This window comes from Sinocyclocheilus grahami, unplaced genomic scaffold (genome assembly GCF_001515645.1).
Source record: "Sinocyclocheilus grahami isolate Dianchi unplaced genomic scaffold, SAMN03320097.WGS_v1.1 scaffold1257.1, whole genome shotgun sequence".
In the NCBI taxonomy this organism is placed as follows: Eukaryota; Metazoa; Chordata; class Actinopteri; order Cypriniformes; family Cyprinidae; genus Sinocyclocheilus; species Sinocyclocheilus grahami.
The window spans coordinates 200674-217289 of NW_015506436.1; the positions used below are offsets into that span (position 1 = coordinate 200674).

The 16616-nt window shown below is 46.3% G+C and overlaps 2 protein-coding genes and 1 long non-coding RNA gene across 3 annotated transcripts; all 3 read right to left on the minus strand.

Moving 5' to 3' along the window:
• Positions 1 to 3759: 3759 nt before the first annotated feature.
• LOC107568560 (T-complex protein 1 subunit beta-like) lies at positions 3760 to 7420 on the minus strand. The gene is made up of 9 exons (XM_016254530.1): positions 7294 to 7420; positions 7087 to 7214; positions 6820 to 6923; positions 5844 to 5963; positions 5617 to 5745; positions 5431 to 5534; positions 4928 to 5027; positions 4715 to 4856; positions 3760 to 3941 (listed from the first exon to the last, which is right to left on the minus strand). The coding sequence occupies exons 1-9, from the start codon at positions 7312 to 7314 to the stop codon at positions 3911 to 3913; spliced, it is 879 nt and encodes a 292-aa protein (XP_016110016.1). The 5' UTR covers positions 7315 to 7420; the 3' UTR covers positions 3760 to 3910.
• A 1315-nt stretch (positions 7421 to 8735) lies between these two features.
• LOC107568556 (T-complex protein 1 subunit beta) lies at positions 8736 to 16305 on the minus strand. The gene is made up of 18 exons (XM_016254524.1): positions 16211 to 16305; positions 15113 to 15187; positions 14948 to 15013; positions 14767 to 14878; positions 14495 to 14571; positions 14305 to 14418; positions 13305 to 13379; positions 13145 to 13205; positions 12879 to 13070; positions 11925 to 12025; positions 11718 to 11845; positions 11451 to 11554; positions 10475 to 10594; positions 10251 to 10379; positions 9771 to 9874; positions 9239 to 9338; positions 9026 to 9167; positions 8736 to 8917 (listed from the first exon to the last, which is right to left on the minus strand). The coding sequence occupies exons 1-18, from the start codon at positions 16211 to 16213 to the stop codon at positions 8887 to 8889; spliced, it is 1734 nt and encodes a 577-aa protein (XP_016110010.1). The 5' UTR covers positions 16214 to 16305; the 3' UTR covers positions 8736 to 8886.
• LOC107568561 (uncharacterized) lies at positions 13034 to 13553 on the minus strand. Its single transcript, XR_001606774.1, has 3 exons — positions 13305 to 13553; positions 13140 to 13205; positions 13034 to 13070 (listed from the first exon to the last, which is right to left on the minus strand). It is a non-coding gene; the product is annotated as an uncharacterized lncRNA (long non-coding RNA).
• Positions 16306 to 16616: the final 311 nt, after the last annotated feature.

Below are 16616 nucleotides of genomic sequence, written 5' to 3' on the forward strand. Positions count from 1 at the left end.
ATACTGCAGCTCAACTTCTGTCACTGAAATAACACTCAGAATAAACGTGTCAGAAATCCTCATATAGAAGTAAGATCTGTGTGTGTGTGTGTGTGTGTGTGTGAAAGAGAGAGAGTGTGTGTGTGTGTGTGTGTGAGTCCTGCTGAGTGACAATATTTCTGTGCTTTTCTCATCCTACATTTGTCTTTTTACAGTAGTGTTACATCAATCATTTGTATTGTTGCTATCAAAACAACCTTTTAATTTAAAAGTACCTTCACAAATGATTCATGAAGAACATGTAATTCATTTTCCTCTATTATTTTCGTGCATAAATAATAAAACACAATGTCAAATCACCTTGCGCTCATATTTTAGTTGATGAATATGTGAAATGAAATGTATGAATCATGAATATAATTGATTCCTCAAGACTGAAATGAGGTTCTCAAGAGTTTCTGACAAAATATGACGTTAATCACAGCATTTAATAAAATATAATTATTGTAACTACAGTATAGCAGAATATTTCTTGAAGTAATATTTAAGAAAATATTTTCTGCGTTTTGAAATTATCATGTTGTAATGATAGCAGATTTATAAACAAAAATGCATTTTTATTCAATAAAATGTAAAATGTGTTACAATATGTACAAACCTCTGATTTGAACAAGTATTACCTTAGACCTTCTCAAATTCTTCATTGCAGGAGCACAAATCCTGCGTCAAAAACAAATGTTGCAGTATGTGATTTCCTCCAATGTGAGTTTCACACCTGACTCTGAACTGTCACAGAGCCCACCTGAAAAACAAAACAGCTTTTCATATTTTACTTATATGTAAAACCTAAATATAAAAAAACATAACTTGATAAGCTGATCAAAATTCACTCTCAGCTGACAGTGAACAGATGCCTTTAGCTCTTCTCTGGCGACCAGAGCCGTAATGGATGCCAAAGACTCGTCTGCCAAGTGTGTACGTGCTCGATTCGAAGGCCTTCAACTTGTGGTGCATCGCTGTGACAAGAGAGGAACAGCACAAACAATATCCAGGTCAGACACACTTCACAGTGGGAGTAAATACATGCAAGCACACTTGAAGAATGTGTGTTTGTTACTGCATGCTTGTCTCACGCAGTAGGACGTATCGAACTTATCGTAACGAACACTACGGTGAACCGAATCTGACCGACACAACCAAACAGCATTTTAATGCAATGCAGTGATGCGGAGTGTGTTAATGCAGACATTTTCATAAACTTCATCAGAAACCTAGTAACTTATATATTTATTTCCTGTTTCCAACTCATCTGTTGCGGAGCTCGAGCCTGTCAGAGAGTGTGATGAACGCAGCGTTCGGCTCACGTCCATGATGCTGTAGTCACTCTGTGGCCCGTACAGAGGTAGTGCTGTGCGGCTGGGTAACACGCCGGGAGAAGACGTCCGGTCGGTGCTCAAAACCCCAAACAAATCAACCCAAGAGAAAGGGGACGCTAGTGGCGCCGAAAGAAAGAAAGAAACAACAAAACCACTTCTAACTTGTTTTAAACCTATAACCTAACTAAAGAAAAGAAAGAAAGCAAATCTTCAGCGCCAAGCGCCGTATACTTCTCTACTCTCAACTAATAAAAATTAAACACACAGGGGGTGGCGTTCACCTCTTAGCTAGGGTGTCTAAACATCTCGAGCTACCCAAGTGTTGCACAATGGAAGTCGCACGACATCTTCTTGAGTAAAGAGTAAACGTCGTAGAGCGTAAGCTCATCAAAGCTCAAAGAGCAACGCCATCCGAGTCACAAAGTAACAAAAATACCAAGGATTTTGGCATAAACGAATAACGAATAAAGCAAGTCAAAACAAGTAAAATGACAGCAAGAAGCAAAAGAGGTCTCCATTCCCTTCTTTCAGCATCCTTTTATCTGCTGGCAGAAACTTTACTGGCAGCGGATAGGTCGGCTTCACGTTGTTTAACGATGACTGACAGCTTCATGAGCCAATCAGCAGTCAAGGGAGGCGGCCTAAGAGAGAGCAAGCAGGAGAGAGAGAGAGAAAGAAAAACACAGGCACTCCCACAAGGACATTTATGGACGTAACGTAAAAAATTGTAAGAATAATTTTTTAAAAATTGTAAAAAAATAAAAATTAATGTGTGTAATAAGCAGGATAATGTATAAAATGACAGCAAGAAGCAAAAGAGGTCTCCATTCCCTTCTTTCAGCATCCTTTTATCTGCTGGCAGAAACTTTACTGGCAGCGGATAGGTCGGCTTCACGTTGTTTAACGATGACTGACAGCTTCATGAGCCAATCAGCAGTCAAGGGAGGCGGCCTAAGAGAGAGCAAGCAGGAGAGAGAGAGAGAAAGAAAAACACAGGCACTCCCACAAGGACATTTATGGACGTAACGTAAAAAATTGTAAGAATAATTTTTTAAAAATTGTAAAAAAATTAAAATTAATATTTGTGTAATAAGCAGGATAATGTAGTTTTTATCACAAAATAAACCCAAGACAAACCGAAGCATGTCCTCCCTGTATATACTCCAAAATAAATAATAACCTTTGCCATTTTAGTCCTACACTGAGAATCATTCTGCACTGAAATGACTTTCTTATTCAGTAAACGTTCTTAAACTGAGACGCATTTACTTGAGCTAATAAATCTCGTTTTCTGAAATATTGATCAAAATGAAGCGAGTTTATGCCTACAAAAGAAAACATCCCCGGTGAAAAAAAGTACACTTCTATAATGTACTTTAAGTGCTCTATTTTTGCACTTAATATATTAAAAATCCATCTTTAGTACTTCTTAAGATAATCTTAAGAACATCTAAGTGTACTCAACTGCTATTTTGAGACACCATGCATAAAAAAAATGCATGTAATGCACATAAAATGTGCTTTTAACATACTATCTCTGTATTAAAAAATGTATTTCGTTACCACTTGTAGAAAACTTTCACACAAAGATGGGTGCAAGTGGTACCTAAATACATTTGAGTTAATATTCATGGTGACTCAATATAGCACAGTTGAGTACACTTAGATGTTCTTAAGATTATCTTAACATACTAAAAATGATTCTTTAGTACTTCTTAAGTTCAAAAATAGAGCACTTTAAAGGGTTAGTTCACCCAAAAATGAAAATTAGCCTGCGTCTTACTCGCCCTCGTAGCATCCTAGGTGTGTGACTTTCTTCTTTCAGACGAATCCAGTCGGAGTTATATTAAAAATTGTCCTTGCCCCGCCAAACCTTTCAATTTCCATATTTCAAACGTAATAAACACTTTTCTCTCACTTCCGCTGACTGGCGGATGACGCAGGACGTATGGAAAACCAGTCTCCTCTTGGCTTATATCGAAATCCTCCGACATTCTTCTTTACAAATCCTCGTTTTGTACTTCTAATTCGTGACCGGCGTCTTGTTTTGTTCTCTCTCTGCATTCGTCACTAATCACACAACGCCGACGTCTCACGTCATCCGCCGGCACGGCCTCCGCGTATGACAGGTACCGGAAGTGAGGGAAAAGTGTTTATTACGGTTGAAATATGGATATTTTTCTTACAAAAACGCATGGATTCAGTATAGGAGGCCTTTATTCACCCCCCGGAGCTGTGTGAGGCACGTTTTATTACAGATGCACGCACTTTGATTCATTCAAAAAAAAAGAAAAAGCTTTTCTATAGTATGGAAATCATTTTTACTGAACCCTCTGCTTACACTGATGCTCACGGTGTGACGAGAGTTTGTCGGATCTGTTGCAAGCAAACACACACACCGGGCTTCAGATGTTCGTGACGGTTTTATTGAGTAAACAAAAGGAGTAGAGCAGTAACATGCAGACAACCAATGCTTGGGAAGTGCGACTACACACAAACTACAAAATAAAGAGCATCGACTTCCTGTCAATAAATACACGGGCCGCTCCGAGTGTTCAGCAGGGGTGATGATCCGGCACACGCTTCCTGAAACACACGACACACACAGGTTACAAACACAGCACAAACTCTCTGATGCTTGTCCCAGACAGCGCTGAGATGAATGAAGCGGCTCCAGAGCTCGAGCGTCGTCACCTGGGAGCAGCTTTGATGATGTTGTCGACGCGCAGGATCATCTCAGCCGCCTCGGCTGCGCTCAGCAGCACCTGCCTCTTCACCTGGAAGCTCTCGGTGATGCCCAGAGCCGCCATGTCTCCCACCGCGCCCTGGGTCATGTCTGAAAGCACAGGGGTCAGAGGTCAGAGACTCTGAGGGCTGATGTGACTCACTGATGTGAGTGTGTCTTACCCAGGCCGAAGGTGCTCTTGTTGTCCTGGTGAGCGGCTCTCAGCTGAGACACCAGCTCTGCGCTGTCGTACCCCGCATTATCAGCGATGATGGTGGGCAGCTGCAACACAAAGAGCGTGCAATGCACATAAACCACATGACCAGTCACTCAACACTTACACTGAACCAGCAGAACCAAGCAGCCAAACGCTGCTGCTCTCAGCTGAGACACCAGCTCTGCGCTGTCGTACCCCGCATTATCAGCGATGATGGTGGGCAGCTGCAACACAGAGCGTGCAATGCACATAAACCACATGACCAGACACTTACTCTGAACAAGCAGAACCAAGCAGCCAAACGCTCCTTTGTTACGGAATAAAGACACATTGTGAACAAGCAGCACAAACTCTCTGATGCTTGTCCCAGACAGCGCTGAGATGAATGAAGCGGCTCCAGAGCTCGAGCGTCGTCACCTGGGAGCAGCTTTGATGATGTTGTCGACGCGCAGGATCATCTCAGCCGCCTCGGCTGCGCTCAGCAGCACCTGCCTCTTCACCTGGAAGCTCTCGGTGATGCCCAGAGCCGCCATGTCTCCCACCGCGCCCTGGGTCATGTCTGAAAGCACAGGGGTCAGAGGTCAGAGACTCTGAGGGCTGATGTGACTCACTGATGTGAGTGTGTCTTACCCAGGCCGAAGGTGCTCTTGTTGTCCTGGTGAGCGGCTCTCAGCTGAGACACCAGCTCTGCGCTGTCGTACCCCGCATTATCAGCGATGATGGTGGGCAGCTGCAACACAAAGAGCGTGCAATGCACATAAACCACATGACCAGACACTTACTCTGAACAAGCAGAACCAAGCAGCCAAACGCTCCTTTGTTACGGAATAAAGACACATTGTGAACAAGTCAACGACCGTCACTTAATTCATTCCCACATCAATCTTGCATTTCGAATGAACTGGTCGAGTGAATGATTCAATGACTCGCTCTCTAATAGCTGTGGCTGTACCTATTTCAGAGAGTATGAGAGTTCAGATGCAGTCGTTCATGTGTTTGAATTAATCAACTGAATGAATGATGATATTCGTTTCAATTAGTTATGCATTATAATGTAATTGCGGCGCAAATACCTAAAGCCTCTGGAAATCTATATATAGGAGTGAAATGTCTGTGCTGCTGGTGTGACGTACCATCATCAGGGCTTTAGCGAAGGACTCCATGGCCACGGCCTCTTTCCCTGGCGTGCGGTTGGCCAGATCAGACACGGCTTTAGCCATCAGCATCTCGGAGCAGCCTGAAACACAGACACAGGTGTGTGAGTGAGTGTGAGTGAGAGACTGAGAGAGAGCGAGTCAGACAGCCGCTGGCGTCCTCACCTCCGCCGAACACGGTGCGCGTCTCTTTGACCGTCTGCGCCAGCACGCACAGAGCGTCATGCAGCGAGCGCTCGGCCTCGTCCAGGATCTGCTGCGTCGCCCCGCGCAGGACGATGGTGCACGCCTCACCTGCACACACACACACAGTAACAGCAGCGGTTCACAGGAGCGACGTCAAAATCGTGCCACTCTCCACACAGGTGGGGTTGGTTTGGGCGCACACTCACCCATGTCCACGCCAGAGAAGTGTATGAGCATGTCCTCTCCGATCATCACCTCCTCGATCAGCTTACAGTGGCCGAGCTTCACCAGCTCAGGGTGGTCAAAGGTGGAGGTGATCTCTCCGCCTGAGCACACAAACCAGCAGAATCAACTCCTGCACACCGACGAGCATGTTTATGACTCCTCTGTGCACGCTTGCATCATGTATTTAACACTTTGAAACTCAATCTTGTGAGCTTCTTCAAGTGGATTCTTCTGAAGGAGCGAGAGAAAGAGAATTCTGCTTGCCTGAATAAACATCACACTCGGGAAGCACAGGAAGTTCAGCAGGAATGATTCTGGTTTTATTACATTTGGTGTGAATAGCGATTGCTAGTGGATAATGAGTTGAGAGAATCTCCTGCAGAAATCAAAACTAACGCACACAGAAGAATCACACTGCGGTAAAGATGTAGCTCTTATATTTATAACATACGTGACGTGACCAGGAGAGTGTGGTTTCCCTGAAAACCAGCACCATTGTAAATTTGACACTGACTTCATGCAAGAGCTCACACGAGTAGTTAATATTAAGTGCTCCACAATACTGTCAACGTTGACTGTTTTTGCTCGATTTGGTTAAAATAGTTCCAAACCCAGATCACAGCAGAACAGTCACGCATCTCTGAGCGACACACAGCGGTGTTTCCTAACCGAATGATTCGTGTGTTAATCATTTGAGTCACATGATTCAGTGACTCATTCATAAAGACAGGCACGCGCTTCATTCTTGAGTGAATCAGCCGTCTGAACGAATCATTTGAATGAATGACTCACTCATTAAGGCACACACTTGCTGCCACCTACTGGCGGTTTACTTTCACATTTAAAAGTAGCTTAGCTTTGCACTTTTATTTTATACAACATTTCATATTTGTATATTAAAAGTAATTGATTTAAAACAGCATTATTTATGGTGTGCACTAGACAGTGTTTGTGTACCTGTGACGAGAGCCAAGCGCTCGACTCCCATGAAATCAGCGTGCTCGATGGCCATCACCCCAGCGGACGCAAACAGCTGCTCTGGGTAGTTATAGATCAGCTGCCTGAGGACGAACAACCACAGAACTACGCTCACACAGGCGTCACATGACCACACACACGTCACGATCTCACACACTCGTCACATGACCACACACAAGCTTCACGAGACAGCACACGCACGCGTCACGTGACACCACACACGTGCATGACCCGAGATCGGCGCACCTGTTGATGAAGCAGTTGATGCCGTGCTTGAGGATGCGCTCCACCTTCTCCTTCATCTTCTCCTTCTCGGCCGTCTCGATCTCGGCCACTTTAGCGGTGGAGTCCACACGCACTCTGGAGCCGAAGATCTGCGGAGACACACGCTAGCGTTAGCTTCCTGGCGCTCGTCACGCCTGCGCTCAGGCTGAGTGACCGGAGACGCCGTACCTTGATCTTGTCCGTGTCCATGCCGGTGTTGGCGATGAGGATGTTGGCGTTCTCGATCCTCTTGGGCTGGTTGACGCCGATCCTCTTGTCCAGCAGGAAGCCTGTGAGGAGCAGGAAGAGCCGGCTGCATTAACTCACTGACAGCACTGACTGACCGATCACAGATCAATCTGCAGAACTACACGCCGCTTTCCTCAATGCTGCACAAACATTATCATTACTTGAGATAAGAACAAACTAAAAGCAGATCCTTAGTTAGTATATGTTACTCAGTACACTAATACTCAGAGAAGAGATATGATTTATGCACTATAACTACAGGAAGATTAAAACACCCTTATTAAAAATCATAATACACACCATTCAAAATATTACAATTCTGGCCAATGCTGATCAGATCATCATTGTTTTACAGCTTTTATTTACTATTTTGTCTAAATAAACAATAATAAAAACCCCACTAAAACGATATATTATTTCAATAGAATAATAACGGAACTACTAAATACTAATAAGCTAATAAATACTATGACTATTATTATATTTCTGGTATTATTAATATGATACCACTAATAATAATGTTATGCAAATATTAATCCATTGCATTATCAAAATTAAATATCCAGTATATTTATTTGTGAATGCTCATTTTTAAAATACCCTTTCTATGATCTAATGCTCACTTTAACAAGTAATAAATGTTTTTTTAATATTTAATAAAATTATAATTATGGACATACCAATGTTTCCCATTCATAAGCAGACCGTCTAATCTGTTCAGTCAGTTTCATAATAAACAGAAGATATATTAAAACATCTTCAGCGCTGTGTTTGGCACCATTGCTTTGACTTTCTTCTTTCAGACGAATCCAGTCGGAGTTATATTAAAAATTGTCCTTGCCCCGCCAAACCTTTCAATTTCCATATTTCAAACGTAATAAACACTTTTCTCTCACTTCCGCTGACTGGCGGATGACGCAGGACGTATGGAAAACCAGTCTCCTCTTGGCTTATATCGAAATCCTCCGACATTCTTCTTTACAAATCCTCGTTTTGTACTTCTAATTCGTGACCGGCGTCTTGTTTTGTTCTCTCTCTGCATTCGTCACTAATCACACAACGCCGACGTCTCACGTCATCCGCCGGCACGGCCTCCGCGTATGACAGGTACCGGAAGTGAGGGAAAAGTGTTTATTACGGTTGAAATATGGATATTTTTCTTACAAAAACGCATGGATTCAGTATAGGAGGCCTTTATTCACCCCCCGGAGCTGTGTGAGGCACGTTTTATTACAGATGCACGCACTTTGATTCATTCAAAAAAAAAGAAAAAGCTTTTCTATAGTATGGAAATCATTTTTACTGAACCCTCTGCTTACACTGATGCTCACGGTGTGACGAGAGTTTGTCGGATCTGTTGCAAGCAAACACACACACCGGGCTTCAGATGTTCGTGACGGTTTTATTGAGTAAACAAAAGGAGTAGAGCAGTAACATGCAGACAACCAATGCTTGGGAAGTGCGACTACACACAAACTACAAAATAAAGAGCATCGACTTCCTGTCAATAAATACACGGGCCGCTCCGAGTGTTCAGCAGGGGTGATGATCCGGCACACGCTTCCTGAAACACACGACACACACAGGTTACAAACACAGCACAAACTCTCTGATGCTTGTCCCAGACAGCGCTGAGATGAATGAAGCGGCTCCAGAGCTCGAGCGTCGTCACCTGGGAGCAGCTTTGATGATGTTGTCGACGCGCAGGATCATCTCAGCCGCCTCGGCTGCGCTCAGCAGCACCTGCCTCTTCACCTGGAAGCTCTCGGTGATGCCCAGAGCCGCCATGTCTCCCACCGCGCCCTGGGTCATGTCTGAAAGCACAGGGGTCAGAGGTCAGAGACTCTGAGGGCTGATGTGACTCACTGATGTGAGTGTGTCTTACCCAGGCCGAAGGTGCTCTTGTTGTCCTGGTGAGCGGCTCTCAGCTGAGACACCAGCTCTGCGCTGTCGTACCCCGCATTATCAGCGATGATGGTGGGCAGCTGCAACACAGAGCGTGCAATGCACATAAACCACATGACCAGTCACTCAACACTTACACTGAACCAGCAGAACCAAGCAGCCAAGCGCTGCTGTGTTACGGAATAAAGACACATTGTGAACAAGTCAACGACCGTCACTTAATTCATTCCCACATCAATCTTGCATTTCAAATGAACTGGTCGAGTGAATGATTCAATGACTCGCTCTCTAATAACTCTGGCTGCGTCTTAACGTTTTTCAACACAAATACCTATTTCAGAGAGTATGAGAGTTCAGATGCAGTCGTTCATGTGTTTGAATTAATCAACTGAATGAATGATGATATTCGTTTCAATTAGTTATGCATTATAATGTAATTGCGGCGCAAATACCTAAAGCCTCTGGAAATCTATATAGAGGAGTGAAATGTCTGTGCTGCTGGTGTGACGTACCATCATCAGGGCTTTAGCGAAGGACTCCATGGCCACGGCCTCTTTCCCTGGCGTGCGGTTGGCCAGATCAGACACGGCTTTAGCCATCAGCATCTCGGAGCAGCCTGAAACACAGACACAGGTGTGTGAGTGAGTGTGAGTGAGAGACTGAGAGAGAGCGAGTCAGACAGCCGCTGGCGTCCTCACCTCCGCCGAACACGGTGCGCGTCTCTTTGACCGTCTGCGCCAGCACGCACAGAGCGTCATGCAGCGAGCGCTCGGCCTCGTCCAGGATCTGCTGCGTCGCCCCGCGCAGGACGATGGTGCACGCCTCACCTGCACACACACACACAGTAACAGCAGCGGTTCACAGGAGCGACGTCAAAATCGTGCCACTCTCCACACAGGTGGGGTTGGTTTGGGCGCACACTCACCCAGGTCCACGCCAGAGAAGTGGAGAGACTGAGAGAGAGCGAGTCAGACAGCCGCTGGCGTCCTCACCTCCGCCGAACACGGTGCGCGTCTCTTTGACCGTCTGCGCCAGCACGCACAGAGCGTCATGCAGCGAGCGCTCGGCCTCGTCCAGGATCTGCTGCGTCGCCCCGCGCAGGACGATGGTGCACGCCTCACCTGCACACAACACAGTCACATCAGCGGTTCACAGGAGCGACGTCAAAATCGTGCCGCTCTCCACACAGGTGGGGTTGGTTTGGGCGCACACTCACCCATGTCCACGCCAGAGAAGTGTATGAGCATGTCCTCTCCGATCATCACCTCCTCGATCAGCTTACAGTGGCCGAGCTTCACCAGCTCAGGGTGGTCAAAGGTGGAGGTGATCTCTCCGCCTGAGCACACAAACCAGCAGAATCAACTCCTGCACACCGACGAGCATGTTTATGACTCCTCTGTGCACGCTTGCATCATGTATTTAACACTTTGAAACTCAATCTTGTGAGCTTCTTCAAGTGGATTCTTCTGAAGGAGCGAGAGAAAGAGAATTCTGCTTGCCTGAATAAACATCACACTCGGGAAGCACAGGAAGTTCAGCAGGAATGATTCTGGTTTTATTACATTTGGTGTGAATAGCGATTGCTAGTGGATAATGAGTTGAGAGAATCTCCTGCAGAAATCAAAACTAACGCACACAGAAGAATCACACTGCGGTAAAGATGTAGCTCTTATATTTATAACATACGTGACGTGACCAGGAGAGTGTGGTTTCCCTGAAAACCAGCACCATTGTAAATTTGACACTGACTTCATGCAAGAGCTCACACGAGTAGTTAATATTAAGTGCTCCACAATACTGTCAACGTTGACTGTTTTTGCTCGATTTGGTTAAAATAGTTCCAAACCCAGATCACAGCAGAACAGTCACGCATCTCTGAGCGACACACAGCGGTGTTTCCTAACCGAATGATTCGTGTGTTAATCATTTGAGTCACATGATTCAGTGACTCATTCATAAAGACAGGCACGCGCTTCATTCTTGAGTGAATCAGCCGTCTGAACGAATCATTTGAATGAATGACTCACTCATTAAGGCACACACTTGCTGCCACCTACTGGCGGTTTACTTTCACATTTAAAAGTAGCTTAGCTTTGCACTTTTATTTTATACAACATTTCATATTTGTATATTAAAAGTAATTGATTTAAAACAGCATTATTTATGGTGTGCACTAGACAGTGTTTGTGTACCTGTGACGAGAGCCAAGCGCTCGACTCCCATGAAATCAGCGTGCTCGATGGCCATCACCCCAGCGGACGCAAACAGCTGCTCTGGGTAGTTATAGATCAGCTGCCTGAGGACGAACAACCACAGAACTACGCTCACACAGGCGTCACATGACCACACACACGTCACGATCTCACACACTCGTCACATGACCACACACAAGCTTCACGAGACAGCACACGCACGCGTCACGTGACACCACACACGTGCATGACCCGAGATCGGCGCACCTGTTGATGAAGCAGTTGATGCCGTGCTTGAGGATGCGCTCCACCTTCTCCTTCATCTTCTCCTTCTCGGCCGTCTCGATCTCGGCCACTTTAGCGGTGGAGTCCACACGCACTCTGGAGCCGAAGATCTGCGGAGACACACGCTAGCGTTAGCTTCCTGGCGCTCGTCACGCCTGCGCTCAGGCTGAGCGACCGGAGACGCCGTACCTTGATCTTGTCCGTGTCCATGCCGGTGTTGGCGATGAGGATGTTGGCGTTCTCGATCCTCTTGGGCTGGTTGACGCCGATCCTCTTGTCCAGCAGGAAGCCTGTGAGGAGCAGGAAGAGCCGGCTGCATTAACTCACTGACAGCACTGACTGACCGATCACAGATCAATCTGCAGAACTACACGCCGCTTTCCTCAATGCTGCACAAACATTATCATTACTTGAGATAAGAACAAACTAAAAGCAGATCCTTAGTTAGTATATGTTACTCAGTACACTAATACTCAGAGAAGAGATATGATTTATGCACTATAACTACAGGAAGATTAAAACACCCTTATTAAAAATCATAATACACACCATTCAAAATATTACAATTCTGGCCAATGCTGATCAGATCATCATTGTTTTACAGCTTTTATTTACTATTTTGTCTAAATAAACAATAATAAAAACCCCACTAAAACGATATATTATTTCAATAGAATAATAACGGAACTACTAAATACTAATAAGCTAATAAATACTATGACTATTATTATATTTCTGGTATTATTAATATGATACCACTAATAATAATGTTATGCAAATATTAATCCATTGCATTATCAAAATTAAATATCCAGTATATTTATTTGTGAATGCTCATTTTTAAAATACCCTTTCTATGATCTAATGCTCACTTTAACAAGTAATAAATGTTTTTTTAATATTTAATAAAATTATAATTATGGACATACCAATGTTTCCCATTCATAAGCAGACCGTCTAATCTGTTCAGTCAGTTTCATAATAAACAGAAGATATATTAAAACATCTTCAGCGCTGTGTTTGGCACCATTGCTTTGGCAAACGAACTGAAACTGAACACCCTTATCGAGTCTGCGCTGCGTGTTTGAAAGTGAAACGCAACGAAATGCTGTTTGATGTTGAGCGTGTGCGTGCGCTGCAGACCTTCGTCCAGGTAGGAGTCGGTCAGGCTGCCTCCCAGCTTCTTGATGACGTGGATGGCCTCCAGGTTGCCAGATCCCTTGAGTCTGAGCACGGCCTCCATGGCCAGCTTGGAGAAGTGTTCCTTGTGGTGCGTCAGCAGCTTGGAGGAGAGCGTGGGCTGCTGTCCCGGCCGCCGCCCAGCAGGATCTTGTCCTGTGAGGTCAGAGGTCAGGGGTCAGAGGTCAGGAGCGCGTGTGTGCGGTGCGTGCGAGCGAGACGTACCATGCCCTTGGGCCCCAGGGTGCTCTTGACCAGATCCCCGATGGCGATGGCTCCGATGAAGGACGACTGCGACACACACACACACACACAGAGAGAGACTCTCGGTCAGACGGAGGAGGAGGTTATGAATGCTCAGGTGTGCGAGCGAGTGCTCGGGTCACTCACCAGGCGCGCCGTCTCCGCCTTCTCCTCGTCCGCTCCGTGTCTGAAGATGCTCATGGGGGTCATCGAGAGAGACGCCTGCGGCAGCAACACACAGCGCTCACACACTCATGCGCTACTATCCCACATACACACTACTAATACACATATCTAACTCATGAAACTACGGTCCGCCCCTCAAAGAACACCACAGAACGCCAATAATTAAAGTGATTGATCTTTCTGGATACTGCATCAGGAAGCTACGAATCATTTATTTATTGATATGATTAAGTCGTTCCCAACCCAAGCTTTCTAGAGCCGCTGATTGCTTGGGATTTTATTATTATTATTATTATAAATCATCATCTTAATATTGAAAGTGAATGATAACACATTATTAAACATGCATAATTATTACGCCATCCAAAATAACTGCAAGGCAGCATCACACATAATAGTTAAAACAACATTGATAATATTTTCAAACTGACGCTAGGCATTTTCATATCACAATCATAATAGCTGATTATATATATATATATGCGCAGTGTAGCGCTGACAGGAAGTGACGCGGGCGGGATCGGGACGGGTTCGAACTCGGGACAACATCAGAGCATCCGAGTAACTACCGCGTAAACACGACTTTAGTGTTTAACCTGATATTAAACATGGCGCTGCCATCGCCTGCATACTTCTCCGTGTAATGATGATAACAGTAGAGCCACTGAATGTATAATGAGTATGCAAATGAGCGGCCGTGACTCCGCCCCCTCAGAACGCTCTAGAAGCTTCCTCACGAGCCGCTTAACTGCCGCTGCGTCACAGACTCGTGTGTATGCTTCAAACACGCTTCTATCAGCTCGAACACACACACACACACACACACACTCACACACACTCACACACACTCACACCCACACACACACTAGCGTTATCTCTCTCTCTCTCTCTCTCTCTCTCACACACACTTACTCTCTCACACACAGACTCTCTCTCACACATACACACACACAGCACGTTACCCATTATCCACCGCCGCCTCTCTGAGCGCCTCGCGCGCCGCCTGCGTGGCCTTCCTCCAGCCGGAGATGATGATCTGAGGATGGATCTTCTTGGCGATCAGCAGCTCTGCTTCCTGCGGCACAAGCGTCACACATTAGACACGGCTCACTCCTCACTCAGACGCAGCGAGGAGGAGAAACAGCTCGTACCCGCAGCAGCTCCGCCGCCAGCACCGTCACAGACGTCGTCCCGTCGCCCACCTCGTCATCCTGCACCTTAGACATGTCTGCAGACAAGAGAGGCTCGTGAAGGACTCGCACTCTTAGACAAGTCTCGAAAAGCTGCTGAAAACTCTACTATTGCAACGTAAATCAGCTGTTATCTGTGTGAATACGTGTTAGAATGCGTTATAAATGATTGTTGTGTGGAAACTGTGACGCATCTGCCTCCCGAAGGAAGCGCGGCGTCTGTCTGGACTGACCCACGAGCACTTTGGCGGCGGGGTTGTCGACGCCGATGGCCTTCAGGATGGTGGCTCCGTCGTTGGTGACGGTCACGCTGCTGTCCCGGCCGCCGCCCAGCAGGATCTTGTCCTGTGAGGTCAGAGGTCAGGGGTCAGAGGTCAGGAGCGCGTGTGTGCGGTGCGTGCGAGCGAGACGTACCATGCCCTTGGGCCCCAGGGTGCTCTTGACCAGATCCCCGATGGCGATGGCTCCGATGAAGGACGACTGCGACACACACACACACACACAGAGAGAGACTCTCGGTCAGACGGAGGAGGAGGTTATGAATGCTCAGGTGTGCGAGCGAGTGCTCGGGTCACTCACCAGGCGTGCCGTCTCCGCCTTCTCCTCGTCCGCTCCGTGTCTGAAGATGCTCATGGGGGTCATCGAGAGAGACGCCTGCGGCAGCAACACACAGCGCTCACACACTCATGCGCTACTATCCCACATACACACTACTAATACACATATCTAACTCATGAAACTACGGTCCGCCCCTCAAAGACCACCACAGAACGCCAATAATTAAAGTGATTGATCTTTCTGGATACTGCATCAGGAAGCTACGAATCATTTATTTATTGATATGATTAAGTCGTTCCCAACCCAAGCTTTCTAGAGCCGCTGATTGCTTGGGATTTTATTATTATTATTATAAATCATCATCTTAATATTGAAAGTGAATGATAACACATTATTAAACATGCATAATTATTACGCCATCCAAAATAACTGCAAGGCAGCATCACACATAATAGTTAAAACAACATTGATAATATTTTCAAACTGACGCTAGGCATTTTCATATCACAATCATAATAGCTGATTATATATATATATATGTGCGCAGTGTAGCGCTGACAGGAAGTGACGCGGGCGGGATCGGGACGGGTTCGAACTCGGGACAACATCAGAGCATCCGAGTAACTACCGCGTACAAACAACTTTAGTGATTAACCTGATATTAAACCTGGCGCTGCCATCGCCTGCATACTTCTCCGTGTAATGATGATAACAGTAGAGCCACTGAATGTATAATGAGTATGCAAATGAGCGGCCGTGACTCCGCCCCCTCAGAACGCTCTAGAAGCTTCCTCACGAGCCGCTTAACTGCCGCTGCGTCACAGACTCGTGTGTATGCTTCAAACACGCTTCTATCAGCTCGAACACACACACACACACACACACACTCACACACACTCACACACACTCACACACACACACACACTAGCGTTATCTCATCACGGCTATATCTGACACACTGACGGAGCGACCGACACTCGTTGTTCTCACGCGCAGCGCACAACGCCTCGTCCCGCCCGAGTACAGCGCGAACACCGCGGCAGAGACACACACAGACACCCGTCCCAGCCCAGCTCAGCTCAGCTCATTAAACTATGCTTTCAACACCGCACCGCTCACCATGATGACCGTAGGATGTGCTGAAGAGATGCGCACGCTACCGGAAGAGGAGAGCAGAGCGACAGATCAGCCGCTTCCGGCGCGAACTCGCTTCAAATTAAGAGTGCCGTGACTCCGCCCCCTCAGAACGCTCTAGAAGCTTCCTCACGAGCCGCTTAACTGCCGCTGCGTCACAGACTCGTGTGTATGCTTCAAACACGCTTCTATCAGCTCGAACACACACACACACACACACACACTCACACACACTCACACACACTCACACACACACACACACTAGCGTTATCTCATCACGGCTATATCTGACACACTGACGGAGCGACCGACACTCGTTGTTCTCACGCGCAGCGCACAACGCCTCGTCCCGCCCGAGTACAGCGCGAACACCGCGGCAGAGACACACACA